General features: G+C 42.3%; 1 protein-coding gene across 1 annotated transcript; it reads right to left on the bottom strand.

The window, feature by feature from the left end:
- Positions 1-3,898: 3,898 nt before the first annotated feature.
- On the bottom strand, positions 3,899-15,966 carry LOC109893512 (low-density lipoprotein receptor). The gene is made up of 19 exons (XM_031834561.1): positions 15,839-15,966; positions 15,676-15,736; positions 10,853-10,978; positions 10,606-10,728; positions 10,053-10,430; positions 9,795-9,917; positions 9,564-9,686; positions 9,262-9,381; positions 8,783-8,908; positions 8,485-8,656; positions 8,107-8,334; positions 7,873-7,991; positions 7,617-7,756; positions 7,340-7,481; positions 6,917-7,060; positions 6,554-6,802; positions 6,339-6,413; positions 6,044-6,207; positions 3,899-5,901 (listed from the first exon to the last, which is right to left on the bottom strand). Exons 2-19 carry the CDS (start codon positions 15,731-15,733, stop codon positions 5,869-5,871), a joined length of 2,643 nt encoding a protein of 880 aa, XP_031690421.1. The 5' UTR covers positions 15,734-15,736; positions 15,839-15,966; the 3' UTR covers positions 3,899-5,868.
- Positions 15,967-19,931: the final 3,965 nt, after the last annotated feature.

The following is a 19,931-nucleotide window of genomic DNA, read 5'->3' as shown; positions in this document are numbered from 1 at the left end:
GATCAAATCATAGCGTTCAAGAAAGTGAGTTGGTTCTACTCTTTTTGGCCATTTTCTGGTGTTTAGGAAAACTGAGTGGTTCGAGCATAACATGTCAACTCTGTTACCCATGGATAAACAAGCTAGAAATGTTTTAACAATTTCATTTTTTTGCATTCAATTGCACCTCCCTGTGGCACAGAACAAGCTTCCTTTTCCCCTGTCACAAGGGGATGTATGGCTAATTTAAGATTAAATCTTCAACCCTGAAATGTTAAAATGAAGTGAAATCAAACAGTTTTTCTTAACCAAGAAACAAATCAAATCAAAATCAAATGTATTTATATAGCCCTTCGTACATCAGCTGATATCTCAAAGTGCTGTACAGAAACCCAGCCTAAAACCCCAAACGGCAAGCAATGCAGGTGTAGAAGCACGGTGGCTAGGAAAAACTCCCTAGAAAGGCCAAAACCTAGGAAGAAACTTAGAGAGGAACCATGTTCATAAATGACCAGCATGGTCGTATAATAATAAGGCAGAACAGTTGAAACTGGAGCAGCAGCACGGTCAGATGGACTGGGGACAGCAAGGAGTCATCATGTCAGGTAGTCCTGGGGCATGGTCCTAGGGCTCAGGTCCTCCGAGAGAGAGAAAGAAAGAGAGAATTAGAGAGAGCATATGTGGGGTGGCCAGTCCTCTTCTGGTTGTGCCGGGTGGAGATTATAACAGAACATGGCCAAGATGTTTAAATGTTCATAAATGACCAGCATGGTCGTATAATAATAAGGCAGAACAGTTGAAACTGGAGCAGCAGCACGGCCAGGTGGACTGGGGACAGCAAGGAGTCATCATGTCAGGTAGTCCTGGGGCATGGTCCTAGGGCTCAGGTCCTCCGAGAGAGAGAAAGAAAGAGAGAAGGAGAGAATTAGAGAACGCACACTTAGATTCACACAGGACACCGAATAGGACAGGAGAAGTACTCCAGATATAACAAACTGACCCTAGCCCCCCGACACATAAACTACTGCAGAATAAATACTGGAGGCTGAGACAGGAGGGGTCAGGAGACACTGTGGCCCCATCCGAGGACACCCCCGGACAGGGCCAAACAGGAAGGATATAACCCCACCCACTTTGCCAAAGCACAGCCCCCACACCACTAGAGGGATATCTTCAACCACCAACTTACCATCCTGAGACAAGGCTGAGTATAGCCCACAAAGATCTCTGCCATGGCACAACCCAAAGGGGGGCGCCAACCCAGACAGGATGACCACATCAGTGAATCAACCCACTCAGGTGACGCACCCCTTCCAGTGACGGCATGAGAGAGCCCCAGTAAGCCAGTGACTCAGCCCCTGTAATAGGGTTAGAGGCAGAGAATCCCAGTGGAAAGAGGGGAACCGGCCAGGCAGAGACAGCAAGGGCGGTTCATTGCTCCGGAGACTTTCCGTTCACCTTCCCACTCCTGGGCCAGACTACACTCAATCATATGACCCACTGAAGAGATGAGTCTTCAGTAAAGACTTAAAGGTTGAGACCGAGTTTGCGTCTCTGACATGGGTAGGCAGACCGTTCCATAAAAATGGAGCTCTATAGGAGAATACACATTTGAGATACACATCTCAAAAGGCACCAAATTGGTGTAATTTATGTATCCTTTTATAATAGCCTACCCCGTAGCTCAGGAGTTTTTCTCACCTGACCTGGTATAAATTGGAGTTAAAAATTAGATGAAGATTGTCTTCATCTGAAGAAAATAGATCAAGAAGGGATGAAGAATTTAACTGGAAGCAAAACAACAAATCCAAGCTTTCTGATGTGTAGAATGACACTGTATCATGTCATCATTACGTGAGAGGGCTCACTTAAAAATGTCATGATATATAGGTAAACAATGGACAAAACATCAACAGGTTTCAGAAGGAAGCAGTGTCCTTCCCTGGCCTATTTCCACCCTCCGCCCACTGCTTCCCCTTCTGGGAAAAGTGAATACGCCCAACCTCTGCATAGAATATTGGCAGATATTCAATGTACACAAAAAAACATCAGGATGGCCTCACCATTTATCTCTTCTGTAATGTTTACTTAAAATGAGAGAGTATGGTTAATATGTTTCCATATAGATAGGTTGTATTTCATGTTAACTCCACTGATGATGTAAACTGTTTATTACACCAATCTTTATGAATACCAGTATAAAGAATACTGCCCCTATTGATAGTTTGTTACAGTTTTACACTCTGCTGTACCTCTAATAAACTCCAGCTCCAGTTCAGCTGTACTGAACTCATGTTGTTATGTTAATGATTAAGGACAACCCCAGGTTTTTTGCTTCAAAAAAGCATCATGCCAACAAAAACAACCAGTCTAGGACACTGTGTTAGGAAATTAAGTCATGTTCCGGGGAGAAGTTATTAGTTTGGATGAATGTCACAAGTAAAGTAATCAAACAAAAGGAGGCTAAATATCCAGCTGAATAAGTGTCCTAGTTACTGACAGCTAGTTAACATTATTCAGCCAGTGATCCAAACCCAAGATCTACTTTATCTTTAAGTGTGTGCAGTATTGTCCTACTGTAACTTGATAACCTAGTGTCCAAGGTCAGTTACCACACATGACAGTCTAATAAGGATGGGGACTCTCCTAATTTTCCATCTTTCACGATGGCAGCCAGAGTCACAACCTGAATGGAATGGAGATGTATATGTGTTTGTATGTTTTTTATGTATTTACTGTATATTCATAAGTACAGACGTGTGTGTGTGTGTGTGTGTGTGTGTGTGTGTGTGTGTGTGTGTGTGTGTGTGTGTGTGTGTGTGTGTGTGTGTGTGTGTGTGTGTGTGTGTGTGTGTGTGTGTGTGCGTGTGTGTGTGTTTTCTTGGTATGTTATCATTTATCCTCCCTTCACAGCCTTGAACTTTGTCTACAGTAGGGAGCCTGCTGCCAGGACACATAGACAGTTTGACCTGACCAATACAGCCTGAGACCTCATTTCTTTCTTGGATGCTGTTCCTGTTATTGGACACTGTTTTTTAAGGCTGCCACCACAATCTGCAAAATTGTTTCAGTTGGAGATTTGTGCTGTAAAAAGTGTTCTCTTGAAGTGTTCTTGTGCAGTAGCTTTGACATAAACTGGTGTCATTATGACTTTGTAGACCAGAAAGCTCCTGGCAATATGACATGAAGATGAGATATTGCAGTCTACATATGGAAAGAAAGTACCCATACACACTACCTCCCAGCTTGAACAAAAAGTAGGCCTACGTCCCGTCAATAAATAATCAGATCTGTGCAGAAACAGAGTGCTCCTTTTTCTTTCTTTAAGACAAAAACAAGCTCTCACTAAAAATCAGTCGTCTGAGTCCATATAATTAAACACAATAAATCAACATAGTCCGGGAATATAAAACACCTGTGTGATTTGTGTATTTACAATCATACAATTTCATAAATAAATACATCATACCTCCCATGCTTCTGTCAGGAATTACAGAACGTTTGTGTTATTCAACAGGCTGTCATCCTGCTAATGTAATAGCCATTGGTAGTGCCCTTATTTTCTAAAAGGATAAAGAAATGTAATTCCGGAAAAATGTAATTCTCAAATTAGTGCTAAAAATCTGATGGAATTATAAAGTATAATAGATCTATGTGAAAGGTGACTATTTTGAAACTACTAAAGCATCTCAATATGAATTAATTATGGAAAACCAAAGGCACTAAACACAATTAACACAGTTAACTTGTAACCTGTAATTTGTGTATGTATGACACATTTACAACCCAAAAATGCTTATCAGACCAAAACTTCAGGCTTCAAGTAAAGTACCAATCACAGTGTAATGATTCTAAAATAAATATAAGCATTTATTTATGTACATCAAATGTTTAACGGTATACAAATTCTACACTGGGACATCATGACCAATTTTTTTAATGAATATTTACAAATACATTATGAACATAATATTTACATATTCATGATCTGCACTGTTGATGTTAGTTAACACAAATGTCTTGATTTATTCCATATGGCTATTGAATTAAACATTATTTTTAGTCCCAACCCCATGTTAAAAAACACAACAGAAACATAAACAAAAACTTTCACCGACTCAACAATAATGTCTTTGTTAGGCTTAGGCCATATATAATTACCCAAACTCTGTCTGTCTAATACCTGAAACACTGTGACATCCTCAAGGTCAAACACATTTCATTGTAAACAGTTAGACACATTAATTTCCCTCTGATCTCAGAGAAAGAGGTGTCAAACATTGTGGCCTAAAGCCACCTCAACACTATCATGAGTATTTGAATAAATTATCTGGTTAAAAGATTATCAGCATATATAATGCACTTGGATGGCTTCTATTCCAGTACCTAGAACTGTCATAATCAGTTTTTACAAATAAATCTCTCTCTCCAGTAAACAATGCTGTGAAAACCATTAAAAGGCAACTTGTGTTTCTGAACCTGAATGAAGTCATGATTTGCTACACTCTTAGAAAAAAGGGGTTTAAAATGGTTCAGCTGTCCCCATAGTAGAACCCTTTTTTGGTTCCTGGTAGAACCCTTTTGTATTCCATGTATAATCCTCTGTGGAAAGGGTTCTACATGGAACCCAAAAGGGTCCTATCTGGAACCAAAAAGGGTTCTTCAAATGGTTCTGCTATGGGGACAGCCCAATAACCCTTTTAGGTTCTAAATAGCACCCTTTTTCCTAAAAGTGTAGTCTGTGTACTACTGTCGCATGACACGTGAACAATGAACATGGTTTAAGGCTTTCTGTCATAGAAGAATTACACAATTATATACTGCTTTCACACAGTTGGGCTAAAAGAAAGGGAAGCTTGAGAAGGAGTGGATGACAGAAAGTAAGACAATGGAGAAAATGAGAAAGATACATCTCAGACAGACTGTCCTAAATCTACTGTCTTGGCTTGCAATTAAACACCATATTAGGGAAATTGAAGGTTCCTACAGCAATAGTGTTAGAAATACAGTATAAGTGTCAGTGTGTCTAACCGTCCATTTGGATGGTGCTCCACTAGTGAGGCAATGTGGACGATTGGTATAAAAAGCTATGATTTGACTTTGTCCCTGTCTGGTGATGATACAGAGGTAAATTGGCTCATTTATAGAATTCAAGACGACATTCACTATCAAAGGGTTTCATTTCAACAAGTGGCTCAGGTGTTATCAGATATCAGATGTTGATATTAAAACAATTCAGGAACAAAGAAATGAGTCTAGACATAGTAAAAGATATGATCCGCTCATTATTTCTCAACATTTTGTCAGTCTCAGAAATAAGTGAAACGTTATTTACAATACCTAGTTTCTGAATTCTACATAACAAGAAAGAGAGATCTTTCTCAATTCTAAGTGGTGTTAAATAAAGTTGCTGTCACCTCTTATATCAAGGGCACTTCTTCACAAACACAAAACACTCAAATATTACAATTACATTACTGTTTTTTCATAATGTGGTTCAACGTCTGAACAGTCTTGCATTTGTTAAACATTTCACAGTTCAGACAAATCGTCTCTGAGAAAAATACTATGGTGTAGAATTGGCCAATAAAACTCAAGCTTGGTGGAGATGAGTTGATGGTCTCGTATGGCTCTGGATTGTGCACAAATGGGCAAGAAAGACACATGAATGAGAAATCTTCCTCCTTTTCCTGCTTTTCTTTCTTTCTTTGTCTTTGAGCACACAGTGGTTTGGTCAGCGGTATGACACTTTCTCTGCCTTCTCATGTCTTTGAGGTTGTGAGGTAAAAAAAACAAGATTGTCCAGGTAGCTTATATAAAATGTCTCTCTTACTCTTCTGCTCTCTCCTCTTAAAGCGTTTGTGTTGGCAGGGAACGGCAGCACTACGGTCAAGCCTCATCATCAAGACTCACAATCTGTCTCTGAGGGGAAGGAAACAAAGAGGAATACATTAGGTCACTGAATTACAGCTACTGTACAACATACAATAGGCTACATATGCTAATACAAAAACACAAGCAAGTGACATTGAGATTGAGTGTGTATGACAGATTGGCCTCTTACCGGTGGGTAGGAGTAGCCGTCTGGACTGTGGCTCCTGCATATGTGCACCTGGTCTTCAGTGGTCTTCTGGTAGACTGGGTTTTCAAAGTGAATGGTGTTGGTGTTCTTCAGTCTGTAGTTCCTCCACAGAAGCACGGCAACAAAGGCCACCAGACACACAATGGCTGAGAGACAGAGAGAGAGAGACATACAGGTCAGAGGGGATTTGTTGATGCTAAAGTGGGGTTTTAACGTCATTGGTGTGTAATAATCATGCTAACTGTGTGTCTAAGTCAGTGATGTTAAAGCAATTTACCTATAGGCAGCGCGATGTATAAAGCTGCAGGGGTTGAAGGGGCTGTGGGTATAGCAGCAAATTCATGGCGGATGTCTGAAGGGCAAAACAAGAACAATTTAGATCAATGATACACCATGTCAAAGTGTGATGTTCCAGGAAAGTTTCATCTTTCAAAATATTCATTGCTGATAACTCCTGCATTTAATGAGAGCACACATTTAAGTCGTTCTTACCCTGAGTGGTGACTTGAGGCACTGTGGTAGTCTGGGCCTGGGGGATCCTGGGTGTATCTGGCTGGGCAGGCTGGGGGTTGCGTGGCACAGGTTTGGTAGTGCGGGGAGGCGCAGGCGTAACTGTGGTAGCGATGATGGGGGCCTTAGTGGTGGCGCGGGCTGGAGGTGCAGGGGAGGTGTGGGCGGGTGCCGGTGGGGGGTTGGGGGAGGGAACAATGGGCTTGACTGGAGTTGCAGGTGTTGGTGCAGCTGGTCAATATACAGATGACACTTAGGTTAGATATTATACAGGAAGCAAGGGATCATATATTTCCCCTGAGTTATGCTACATAGAGAGGCTGAGGGTGCTAGCTAGATATATACCTGGTACACATTTCCTCATGTCTTTGGCCAGCAGCATGTTGTCAGGGCATGCACAGGTGTACTTGGGGGAATGTAGGCCCACCTGGGGGGCTGCCAGACACATGAACTCACAGCCTCCGTTGGCCACCTTGCACCAGTCCCTGCCTGGAGTGGAGCAGAGGGGAGGAGGGGATTAAGTCTGGGGACTGGTTTGTCTCAATAGAAAGCACATTGCTATTGCTATGCTACTGCAGCATTGTAACTTAATTGTAATAGTCTGAGGCCCCAGACACAAAAATAGCACTTTGAATAAAATGCATCCCTGACGTGCAACCGTTACACCAAAACATATTGGTTCCTAACTCTATGGCTACTCTTGCATAAACAAACTACTGATCTAACTAACTATGGGAAGATTAAAAAGCTGAGAGACCTGATACATACCAGTTGGCTGTTTGAGGTTGTGGTACAACACAATGTCCTCTGGGGATACCAGGTGCTCTGCCACAGGCTTGATGTCCCTGCCTGTCACACGGTTGGCACTCAGAATGGCATTGTTGCTGACATCTGTCCAAAACACTCTTTCCTACACACAGAATACACAGTACTCCATTTAAACATTTCTCATCTCTGCATAAACATATGAAATATATATGGTTATTTTCAGACTTATTTTCATAGTGCCTCATTTAAAAGTTAAAGTTGTAATTTTGGCACTCACCTCAAACACAGTGATGCCTAGGGGATGGGCTAGCCTGTGTTCATCTATAATGAGTGTCCTTCGGCCGCCACCCTGGACGTCGATACTGGAGAGGGTGTGCAGCTTGGAGTCGACCCAGTACAGCCGCTGGTTCAGCAGGTCTGACCAGGGGATAGGACAAGAGAAACTAGTCAGACCAGAGTGACCATGCAGAAACACACACAATTATGCATGTGCACCCTCACACACAAAGGTAGGAAGTTATGAAAGTGCTCACCAAGGGTGATTCCATTGGGCCACACAATGTTGTCTGTGACCAGAGCAGCACGGTCTCCTCCGTTCAGACCTCCCTTCTCAATCTTGGCTGGAGTTCCCCAGTCAGTCCAGTACATGAAACTAGGAGGGCAGTAGAACACATTTATTGAAGCATGTCATCATTCAGCAAATATCCTGTGTAGGCTCAATGTTTCTGTCATTGTGCTCAACCCTGAAGCCAATGTGTGATACCTACTTGCTGTGGGGGTCGACCACAATAGAGCGGGGCTTGGCCAGGTCATTCTGGAAGAGAGTCTTGCGACGGCTCCCATTGGCGGTTGACACAGAGATGCTGCTGCGGATACTGTCGGTCCAGTAGATGTTGCCGTGGACCCAGTCAAAGGCGATGCCCTCCGGAGCTTCGATGTCACTGTCAATCACAACTTTGTGTTGCGCTGTGTCTGCAGCCAAGTCCATTGAGGTGCTGGATTGTAGGAGAAGGGTGGAAAATAGAGAGAAAATATATTTATTATACAATCATCATCATTCTAATCAACATCATCAAGATATCACTAGGAGCAATAGTAATACAACAGGGCTCTATGGATAAAGGTAACATGGAAGCTTTGCTCACCTGTAGATCTTCTTCTGGGAGAGGTCAGACCAGTAAATCTCCTTGGCAACCATGTCCATGTCCAGAGCCACTGCATTCTTCAGGTGGGGGATGACACGCGTGTACTCACTCTTGTCCAGTGTCATCTTCCTCACCTCATGGCGATTGGTGAAGAACAGATAGGCTACAGTGCCTGTGTGATCAGACGAGAGAGTATCGTTCCACTAACTGCAATGCATGACCCATGACATTTTAAAAATAAACTTGATCAAAACATGAGCAAAGTAAGCATTCAGTCTTTCTTAGGACCAATACTTACCGATGGCCTTGCAGGCTTTGGTCGCTGGGTCGACCTGGTAGCCCTCCTCACACTCACACTTGTAGCTGCCCATATGATTGACACAGATCTGGCTGCAGATGTCTGGGTTGGCACACTCATCGATATCTGTGGGAAGAGGTACAGAACAGATATGACGTCTGTGTAACTGGCACAGTGTTGGAGAAGGTAAACGGTGGCATAGGGTCAGACAAAGGGGGTGTGACAGTAACAGCACTGAGTCATCATGGCCCCATAGGGAAGTGGTCCAGTCAGGACAGAGACCTTCTCACCCCACTAGCACCAGCTTACACTGCCATACAGGGTTGAACTAAGGCAAAGGTATCAATGGGCACATCGCCTGGCTCTAGGCCTAAAGGATGTACAGTCTGAAGTCCACATTGGCACGGACATCAGATCCAATATGGCTGCTGATTGAGCCAACTTTTTGAGCATGCAGCTGCAGTGGTAAGGAGTTTTACCTTCACAGCGTTTCTTGTCCGTCAGGTAGTAGCCGGTGGGGCATTGGCACTCATAGCCGAACTTCAGGTCATTGCAGATGTGTGAGCAGCCGCCATTGTTGTACAGGCACTCGTTGGAATCTGCAGGGAGGGTTAGAGGAGAGAAAAGTGACAGTTCAACACCAGTCCACAGCTCCTTCTTTCTTTCAGCAACCACAGCTAGATAGCATTCCCATTGTTTCCATCCAACTCATTTTATGTGAGAAGCTAACCATAGGCAAAACAATATTCCCCCTAAGTACATGTTCCATCTTCATACTCACCACACTCTCTGAGAGGCTCATCTGACCAGTCCCTACAGTCACGCTGCTTGTCACACACCTTCTCCATACTGATGCACTCCCCACTACGGCACTTAAACCTGGTGGGACCCTTGCAATGGCTCACTGTGGAGGAGAGGAGATTGTGACTATAATACAAAGGTAGTATTACCATCCCAGTAGGTCACAGTAGTAGAAGCAGAGGTAGTAGCTTTATGTGAGGCAAGAGCCTACCATTGACACAGCCCATTTCATCACTCAAGTCTCTGCAGTCGTACTGGCGGTTACATTGGCGACCGCCGTGGATACAGGTGCCATCACCGCATTGGAACTCATCGGGGCGGCAGGTGAGGCGGCCTATGGAGAGAAGGAGAGATTGAGAGGTCAGTCATAAATCCATATGCAACTTACATATTAAAGACAGAAAATATTAAAGCGAATATAGCTAACAGAAGCAATAAAAGGGTAATAAGAGAGAGGGAATGTACTCACTACAGTTGGTCTCATCAGAGCGATCCAGGCAGTCGAATCCTCCATCACATTTCCAGCTGCTGTGGATACACTCCCCGCTGCCACATTGGAACTCCCGAAGGGAGCAGGGCTTGGGGGCACCCCCAGGGGCTCGCGTCCCACAGTTCTGGGGCCACTCGTCTGAGCCATCCGAGCAGTCAGTGTCCCCGTCGCAGGCCCACAGGTGCGGCACACATACAGAGTTGGTGCACTGGAAGGAGGTGGAGCTACAGGTGGTGGGTGGGCAGGAAGCCTCGTCGCTCCCATCATCACAGTCCAACTCCTCATCACACACAAAGGAGGCCGACACACACTGGCCGTTACTGCAGTGGAATTTGTTATCTGTGCAGTGCTTGGGCGCTGTGGGAGGAACAGAGACGTGTGTGTTAGAGGGGAGCCTCATTTGTCAGGCTTATATCAGTTGGGAAAGAATGGGACTGAGAAGGAAAAGAGAGTAGATGAGAGAAGGGGAAATGTTGGGAGGTAAGTTGGGGAGAAGGGTACAATAGAGAGTGGAGAAGACAGGACCACTCACCACAGCTCTCCTCATCAGCTCCATTCTCACAGTCTGCTTTGCCGTCACAGAGCCAGGTACTGGGAACACACTGGTTCAGATGTCCACCACAGCTGAACTCTGTGGTTCTGCATGTTCTGGCCGCTACAGGTGCAACCGAAAAGAGAGAACAACCATCAGTGACTGAAACTGAAAAAGATGTTGAACTAGAAGTGTGGTTCAATCCTCTATTGTATCCCTATTAGCTACGGTGGTATGTGTTACTCACAGCAGGTTCCGGGGAGCTCGTCAGTTCCATCTCCACAATCATCTGTGTCATCACACACCCATCTCAGCGTAATGCACTTCCCGTTCCCACACAGGAACTGCCCGATCCCGCATACTGTCTCTGTGTCTATAAGGGAAAAACACACGTACCCACACGGTCAGTCCATGACTATTCATTCTGGTGAACAACAAAATCTCAAAATCAAAATGGGCTTTAAGGAGCATTTAACTGACTAACATTTACAACCCTGGATCCATTGTATAATGGGACAATAAATCTCTCATGAATGAAACCAATTGCTGTTCTATTTATTTCTGGGAAGCACACAAACCAGATGCTTTCCCGAGAGGACACTGTATATAGCTGCACATTGATCTGGTACTTGTACTCTTGGCAAAGTACACAAATCAGACGCTTTCCCAAGAGGGGTTGCGTGGCAAGCCAAGCCCATGGCACTGAAAAGCCTTAGCAGGATAGGACAACCAGTGGTATTTCTCTGCTTTATCATCTACATACTGTCAGGTCAGTCAAGAACACAATACATTATTTCAACACCTGTATCCTGACATAATAAACCACAGGAAAAGGAAAAAGTGTCTGTTTTCTGTAACTCTGTGGATGTTATCTGAGGCAAATACTTGAGCAGACCATAAATCAGAATATATAGAGTTAAAACAAAAGTGCTAGAGCAGTTTGCATCTTCTGGGTCTCATTTCCCAGCTTGCAGTCATACAGTATGTGACAGTGAGTGGTGGAGGGGATGGCTGTTCGGTAGGCTATGGCAGGGATGCTGGTAACACATCAACAAAGAGGCAGGGGGATGGGTTGGAGAGGCCCATTATGACCCTCTCCCTCAACATACACACATATACATGTACAGACACATACACATGCAAATTCCAACCTGCCTATAGAGGAGGAATGTGGAGAATCTACAACTCAAACACACTGACACATGCACACACACACACAAATTTTACACCTGCCATTGGTAGTGGAGAATGTACATTTTTGTCAGTAATTGGGTGGTGGTGACTGAAGACAAATGAGAAGAGATTGTAGACATACAGTACTGGCTGATGTTATGTTCTCCTTAACATCTTCATTATCCTACATGCTGTTCTGAATGCTCTTCATCCATCAAACAAAGACCTTCTAGACCTCCTACAGCTCTCCACCCAACCCCCTATCTAAATCACCCTAGTTAGTGAACTGGAAGAATCAATTAAGACACTGTACTGTACTTCAGTGCCCCTGGCCACAGAGATGACTCACAGCAGTGTCCAGATGCCACTGGGAATTCCTTATCCTGCACTTAGGCCTCAAAACACTGGATGGACACCTGTTTCTGATAGGAGCCACAGGGAGGAGCTTGACCAAAGGGAGGAGCTTGAATCACACCACTGGTAGCTGATTGGGTCAAGCGGAAGGTTTGCATGATAATAACAGTAGAGACAATAGTGGGCTAGGTACTCTTTTCACTGACCACTGAGGATGGATTTTCAAAACAGGACAGTTCCTGGGTGAGGTTTCTCACCAACCGTTTCAGTTGCAGGAACAATAATACCTACTGAATTGCACTACCATGTTATTTCAAGAATGTAAATAAGGGAATTTGGAAAGATTTAAACAATTTATGCTCATTTAACAGAAGGCTCATAGTTTGGCCTACATTTTCTTTACTGAGATATTTTGGTCATAAACTGTGACAGTGCAGTTCTGTTGCTTTTCGTTCCGTTCTATTCAACAGATGTCAACAGCAGATCTGGGAAAGTGGATGGAAATGAAATGGGGAAATATAGTACAGATATGCCTCTGTGAACAGACAGTATGAACATGAGAAGTCAATGTCCTCATTCACCATGTCTCCACAGCTGAACAGGTTAATGCCATTCCAGTTCTGGACCCAGCTGTCCCCATATAAGAGTGTACTATGGGCGGCTGTATTGGTGGGACCCTCTTCCATGTGCAGTCCCTTTCTTTAAAGGTTTTATCATTAGTGACTTTAATCTTATCTTACCTGGTTGTCTTATCTATAGAGTTCCCTTGTCAGTGAACAAGACTAGCCACAAAATAAGAGCAAAACAACAAGTGAATGAATACCCACACAACTGAGAGAGAACATAAAAGAATACCCAGATGTGATCACATTTCACACTGCCATCCCTTGGAAAACAGTTTGTGTTCTAGTAACTCACACAATATGAACCTCTATGGCCAGGTGAGTATATTGACTTAATACCTGCAAACTCTAATTAAAAGCTATCAACGTCTCTCTCTCTCTTTATCATGTCCACCTGTCCTCATTCTCAGAGAGAAATGATGGTCAGATGCAGGCGAATGCCCTGCCTTCAATAACATTTGGTTAGGCTTAAAGTTCAGTCCATCAAAGGCTCGGACTGACAAGGTTTACTGATTAACCTTGGGGAGAAATGTAACGTGGCATACTTGTTTGTCTGTCCTCTGATGTGTGGTGTGTTTAATTGATCTTCCGTTCTCTATCAGGACAAGCTGGAGGAGAGGAAACAGCTCTGCCCACTGTTTGATGAGCTATTGAAGCTGGCTAATAAAGTAAAAATCTTTTCATATGACACTTAGAAGGCATGGACATGGTTCACAGATAGCATGATAAAGTGATTTGCACAGGCTTACAGTTAATCAGTACCACTTTCTAAATAGGTGATGGAACAGATATTTTTTGAGATGGGGCATGTCATTCTGCAACTACTTTTATTTATCACTCAGCACTCTCCATTTAGTTCCTCAGAAAATGTCATGGCAAAAACTGTATTCTTTTGGATTATTTGCAAATAGTTTGAATCAAGTTCCCAGTGTGAGTCTCCCATTCGATGTCACATTCTCGATATATCTGCACGTTACAGATTGCGCAATATGAGGGATGTCCACTCCTCCTGATAAGACAATAGACAATGTGAGAATGAGCACAGACTGTTTCAGATTGCTGATGCTCTCACAACAACACAATTCTGTTGTGTCAATGGATAGGATTGTGAGAGCCAGTTCCAACCCGTTCCTGGCACTTTTTCCCAAACATTTCCATACTGGTCCCAACACTAATACTGGAAGTTATTGCATACAGGGCAGATGGTGTTGAACCAATACGTTGGAATGTTGCCTCAAGAGGAATACTTAAAAGTCATGCTTTGTGGAGGTGGGCAAGCGGGATTCCTTTAATTCTCAGGGTGGCCCACCACAATGATGTCATAGGGCCATCAATACATCACGAAAGAGTCAAAAACATGCGTGAACACCAGAGAATCTAGATTGCAACGTGACTGGTTATTGCATTAATTGAGAACACATTTAGTCTATTGCAGCCTTGCTATGTAGCCTAATTATACAATAACTCACTTGTAATCTGCTGTACCTGAATTTGGAAGATTTTTGAACTTTAAAGCTAGAATGAGCAGTTGAAAAAATAAAGCAACACCCCGCCTCTGTTTTGGTAAAAAGCTGAGGAATAGGCCTGAAGAAATGTAACCTCTCTCAAATTCATAGACACAGCCAGACTAAAGATGCAAGGACTGACCATCCGGGATATCAACATTATGATCTGAACCATGTTTTGAGACTATGCTGGGTTTGTTTACATTTAGCCTATATTGTTTACAAACATTGGAGGAAATAACCGCATATATTTTGGGTTCTGATGGTGTACAACAGCTGGACTAAGCTCATTAGGTATGTATAAGTGGCACAGCGGTCTAAGGCACTGCATCTGGGTGCTAGAGGCATCACTGCAGTCCCTGGTTTGATTCCAGGCTGCATCACAGCTGGCCATGATTGGGAGTCCCTAAATTGGTCGAGCATCGTCCGGGTTTGGCCAGGGTAGGCCGTCATTGTAAATAAGAATATGTTCTTAACTTACTTGTCTAGTTAAATAAAAATATAATCAATGGGTGTATATATAATTAGGTAGATACCCATAAACTTCTAATCATTGCGCTGATACTAGTTAGCATTGGCTCGCTAAACTACCTCAAACTTCCTTCATACTGGCCAATGGTATCCACGAGTTCATCTGACTCCGACTCTTTACTTCCCAGTAAATAGCCCCATTGGCAAAATCCCGTACTATCCCTTTAATTTATAAATACTAAAATGTATGTAGCAATGAAGGATTATAGCTTTAAAATAACAATAGCTTACTAACAAAATAATAGTCTTACACAAAAAAGTATTGCACAATAGCGCAAAAATGTAAACTGCTGCTCTTCTCAACATGCACTACAACGCAAACATAATTTAGCCTCGACCCGGCTCCTATACCACAACAAGCTTTCAGTAACGTCTTTTTGCACATTCTCAAATCTGATTGGCCACGGAATCTCATGGCCAACAACAAATCAGAGGCAGTGAACGTAGTTAAATCATACAAATGCCGGTAAAAATAGATAATTTAATGTATCTAAAGGTAAATGTGAGTGCAATGACAAAATAAATAATCGCCTACGCATTGTGTTCTGATAATAATAAGAAACTATTTGTGTTGCACATTATCGCAGCTTCTTCAAGATGCAACACAAATTTGACCTACATTCTACAAATAACTAGCCCCCTCCCCCGTCGTGATGCATCAGGCGATGTCCAAGAGTGGGCTATTTAAACATTTCAAATCGATTGATAACTGCCATTTACGATAGATATAATATTTAACAATAAGGTAGGCTATATTTAAAAATATACTTACTTTGCCACTATGCATTAATAGAACAAATAACAAATAAGCCAAATGAATTGGGAATTATTCCCGAAGTTTACGATACACTAGAGTAGACCTATGTTAGAATAAAGATACTTACTTGTTTGGACAACACAGCAAGCCAGGAACACCAACAGCACGCACAGCAGCCGCCCCATAGTCTGCAGCCAAATTGTTCAAATTATTTACACTTTACTCTGACTGTCAATAAGGTACAATGACACAGCTATAATATAATGTATATGATATGGTTATTCATTTACCAAGTTAAAACGATTGTTTTATTTTAAAGTCACTGCTTCCAAGCTATTCAGTTCCTCTGCTCTTATGTTCTGGATTAAGATGAGCTCGGGACGAGAGGTTAGGCAAGGATGCTCCTGACAGTGTAATCATGTTTGGCAACATCAGAGCAATTTCAATGTGGTCCAGGAGTGGGCGGGAACGGGAGGAGCCCAAGAAGCATAGGGCGGGGTTTGGAGTGGTGTGATCTCTGGAATACAGAGTGCCTCACTATCGAAAGGCGTGTCTCCAGACGCTCTATTTTACTACTGTTTAACCCTTTGTGTGTGCGTGTGTGTATGTGTGTCTTGAGTTCATTCTTAAAGCTCCATGCACGAACCGAACACACACACACACACACACTAGAGGGGGGCCTAGACATACCAATATAAGATAAACATTGTTTGAAGTTTTGGTCAAAACATATTTGCTTGCTTTTCCGTGGGTGTTGGTAAAAGTGGTAACTATAAAGGTGATTCTTAATAGTGATAGTTTTACTGAGATATGTAGAAGCTATCTTGTGACATTTTGATAAAACTGTACATTTTCATGACTCAGCTCAATCCAGACACAAACAGAAAATGACATGGGGACAACCTCGAGGAACCCCAACAGCCTATGAAATACAACAGCACTGAGTTTGGGGAGAGAAGAAAAATAAATAGGATGTTAGTGAACCAAAAAATAAGCACAGAACATGTGATCAGATCTATCATAATGGCCTTGAGGACTAATTCTCTTCTAGTTTGTACTTGCTCTATTTTTAATATTGATCTATCCAATGTCCATCAGTGTACAATGACGCACCACCTCTTATACAAAACACAAAAATGCCACAGCCAAACGACTGTGCTTTTCCCTCATGGTCAGAGCAGCAATGCGTGACAACACAAATAATAGCAAAACAAGAAGTCAAACTGCTCTAGTTCTCATGGGTCTGCTGCACCGACCAGTATTAGTATGACATCCTGCCATGCCTCTGCCAACCAGTAACTAACTACAGCTCCCTATCTTATTTCGGACCAAATAGAACAAGCTAAAAACTGTAATCTAATAGTGGCTTCACATCAGAGTTGAGGATCTAGCTACACACAGTAGCTGGAAATAAGATGGCAGGAGAAGCCAAGGCTTTGATGATGACAGCAAATTATATAGCTATTACCCTCTCCTTCTGAAGCAATGGTGTTTTATTTAGTAACAGGGAGTGGTAACACAGATGTAATCAAGATGATGTCAGACAGATTTGGATCATACTACATCAAGATGAAAGAGTAACAATTCAATTTCATGTTACAATACCTTACAAAATAATCATTGCTAATTGGTTTTTACTCCAGGATTGAGATGTATTTCCTTCACATGGATTTGGAGAAAGCTAACCTAATATTTGAGACCATTAATAGGAGTTGACAGTCACCCAACTCTCTGCCCTCTGGTGAGAGTGGGTCCTCTCAGTGACCGGCCCTTGAATAGCCCGCCATGGGGCATGAAAGCTTCTGAAACTGTGCAAAGGAGAACCACAGAAGTGCCTAATGAGACTGTCACTAATTGTGCTGCCCTCACTGCTCCCGCTATTGTAATGCTGATTGAGCAGATATGTCTCATTGCAGGGAAAAGCATTCTTCAGATATCATCTATTCAGTTTCCTATAAACACAGTCTTTAAAGAGCAGGAACAAAGCCATTAATTCAGAGTGGAGGTAAGGTGAGCATACTGTATCACTCCATCCTATTTTCACCTGAAACCAGAAAGTGCACCATCCCCACTGCCAACTAACCCATCTCTCCGCCCCCTACAGCATCTCACCATTTGCAAACCCTCCCACTGCAGCCTATGTAAACAATGAGGACAACAGTGGTGTAAAGTACTAAAGAAGAATTACTTTAAAGAACTTTTAAAATCATTTTTTGGGGTATCTGTACTTTACTATTTATGTTTTCACAACCTTTACTTCACTACATTCCTGAAGAAAATTATGTACTTTTTACTCCATGCATTTTCCCTTACACACAAAATGTATTTGTTACATTTTGAATGCTTAGCAGGGAAATGGTCAAATTCACACACGTATTGTATCAAGAGAACATCCTATGATCTGGCGGACATCCCAAACAAAAATCTAAGTTAATGAATAGGACTAAATAAAATCCAACTGTAAACACACTTTAAATAAAGTTTGATTTGATTTAGTCCTATTCTTTACCTTCAATTTTTGGTTAAGATGAAGATGTGAATCCAACATATCAATTATTCATTTGCAGACAAACTGGAAATAAAGACAAACTAAACCAGTGGCACAGATGGCGCTATCCAAGAAAAATATATTTCTCCTTCAAATTTTGATATTTGAATGTTGATAACATTGCAAATGCTATATAAGCCTAAATAGCATCAATGGTGATATATATAATTTTGTATTTAAATAGGCAAGTCAGTTGAGAACAAATTCTTATTTATAATGACGGCCTACACCAGTCACACCAATTGTGCGCCGCCCTATGGGACTCCCAATCACAGCCGGGCTGTGATACAGCCTGGATTCAAGCCAGGGTGTCTGTAGTGATGTCTTTAGCACTGAGATGCAGTGCCTTAGACAGCTGCGCCACTCAGGAGAATATGAGTGATAAAGTATGGTCACATTTAATTTGCTCTGTTAAACCTACCCTTTGGAATGATTTTGTTAGCAATAGTGAATCTAGGCTGAATAAATAAACGCAACATGTGAAGTTGGGCCCATGTTTCATGAGCTGAAATAAAAGATCCCAGATATTTTCCATTCACACAAAAATGCTTATTTCTCTCAAATGTTGTGCACGAATTTGTTTACATCCCTGTTAGTGATAATTTCTCCTTTGCCAAGATAATCCATCCACCTGACAGTTGTAGCATACCAAGAAACTGATTGAACAGCATGATCATTACACAGGTCCACATTGTGCTGGGGACAATAAAAGGCCACTCTAAAATGTCGCATAGCCATTGAAGAGGAGTGGGACAACATTACACAGGCCATAATCAACAGCCTGATCAACTCTATGTGAAGGAGATGTGTTGCGCTGCATTATGCAATTGGTGGTCACACCAGATACTGACTGGTTTTCTGATCCACGCGCCTACTTTTTTTTAAGGTATCTGTGACCAACAGATGCAGATCTGTATTTCAAGTCATGTGAAATCCATAGATTAGGGCCTCATTTATTTATTTTAATTGACTGATTTACTTATATGAACTGTAACGCAGTAAAATATTTGAAATTGTTGCATGTTGCGTTTTTATTTCTGTTCAGTGTATTTCATTTTTCAGGTGAAGATCCCTCAACAATCATTCCTACGATAGCAAATTGGTAGTAGTCAGTGACAAATAACGTTTTTGTTTGGGATGAAGCAGGGCTGTGTCCCTGGATGGGACACCAAAGGAAGGGGTTCTGCCCAGCCTGTTTTTTTCTTCTGATAGTGGCTATAACTTTTAAAATCTGACATTGTTTTAAAGGTATTCTACATATTTCATACACGTTTCATCTATGTTGGAATTTGGTTACCATGATAACATAATCCTGTGGTTGAAATTTCACCCTCAAAACAACAGTTTACATTGACGACTTTTTTCAAATCCAATGTATTTTCCATGCAGATTCCACATCACAACACGTTGACAAATTACATTTGAACAACGTTGATTCATCTAGTTTTTGTCCAGTGGGTTGGCTGGGAATGAGAGTCGTTTCTCCTTCACAAGAGAGGAGACATGAGAGTCAGATCAGGTTCCTCCAATTGCAGTAGAGCCTGTTGGCCCAGTGATCCATCCTGACAGACCTGGAAAGCATATGCTGGGTAGACATCGGGTGCCTTGCACTAGATGCATTATAAAGTTAAAATGAGGAAAGCACAAGATTCTTGCATGTAGCCTAGTCTGATGTTTCACGTGGAGGCCTTCACCTAGCAAACATCAGTCTGTAGACTACAGGGCAATCCATCACCAACCAACTGGAAGGACTGCCATTATTTATTTGCCAAGACCTGTCAAACTCCAGAAAACACATGGCTCTAATATCTCAATACAAAAGCATTGTTTTATTT

Source organism: Oncorhynchus kisutch, linkage group LG10 (genome assembly GCF_002021735.2).
Source record: "Oncorhynchus kisutch isolate 150728-3 linkage group LG10, Okis_V2, whole genome shotgun sequence".
Lineage (NCBI taxonomy): Eukaryota > Metazoa > Chordata > Actinopteri > Salmoniformes > Salmonidae > Oncorhynchus > Oncorhynchus kisutch.
This window is presented reverse-complemented; position numbering and strand designations above follow the sequence as displayed.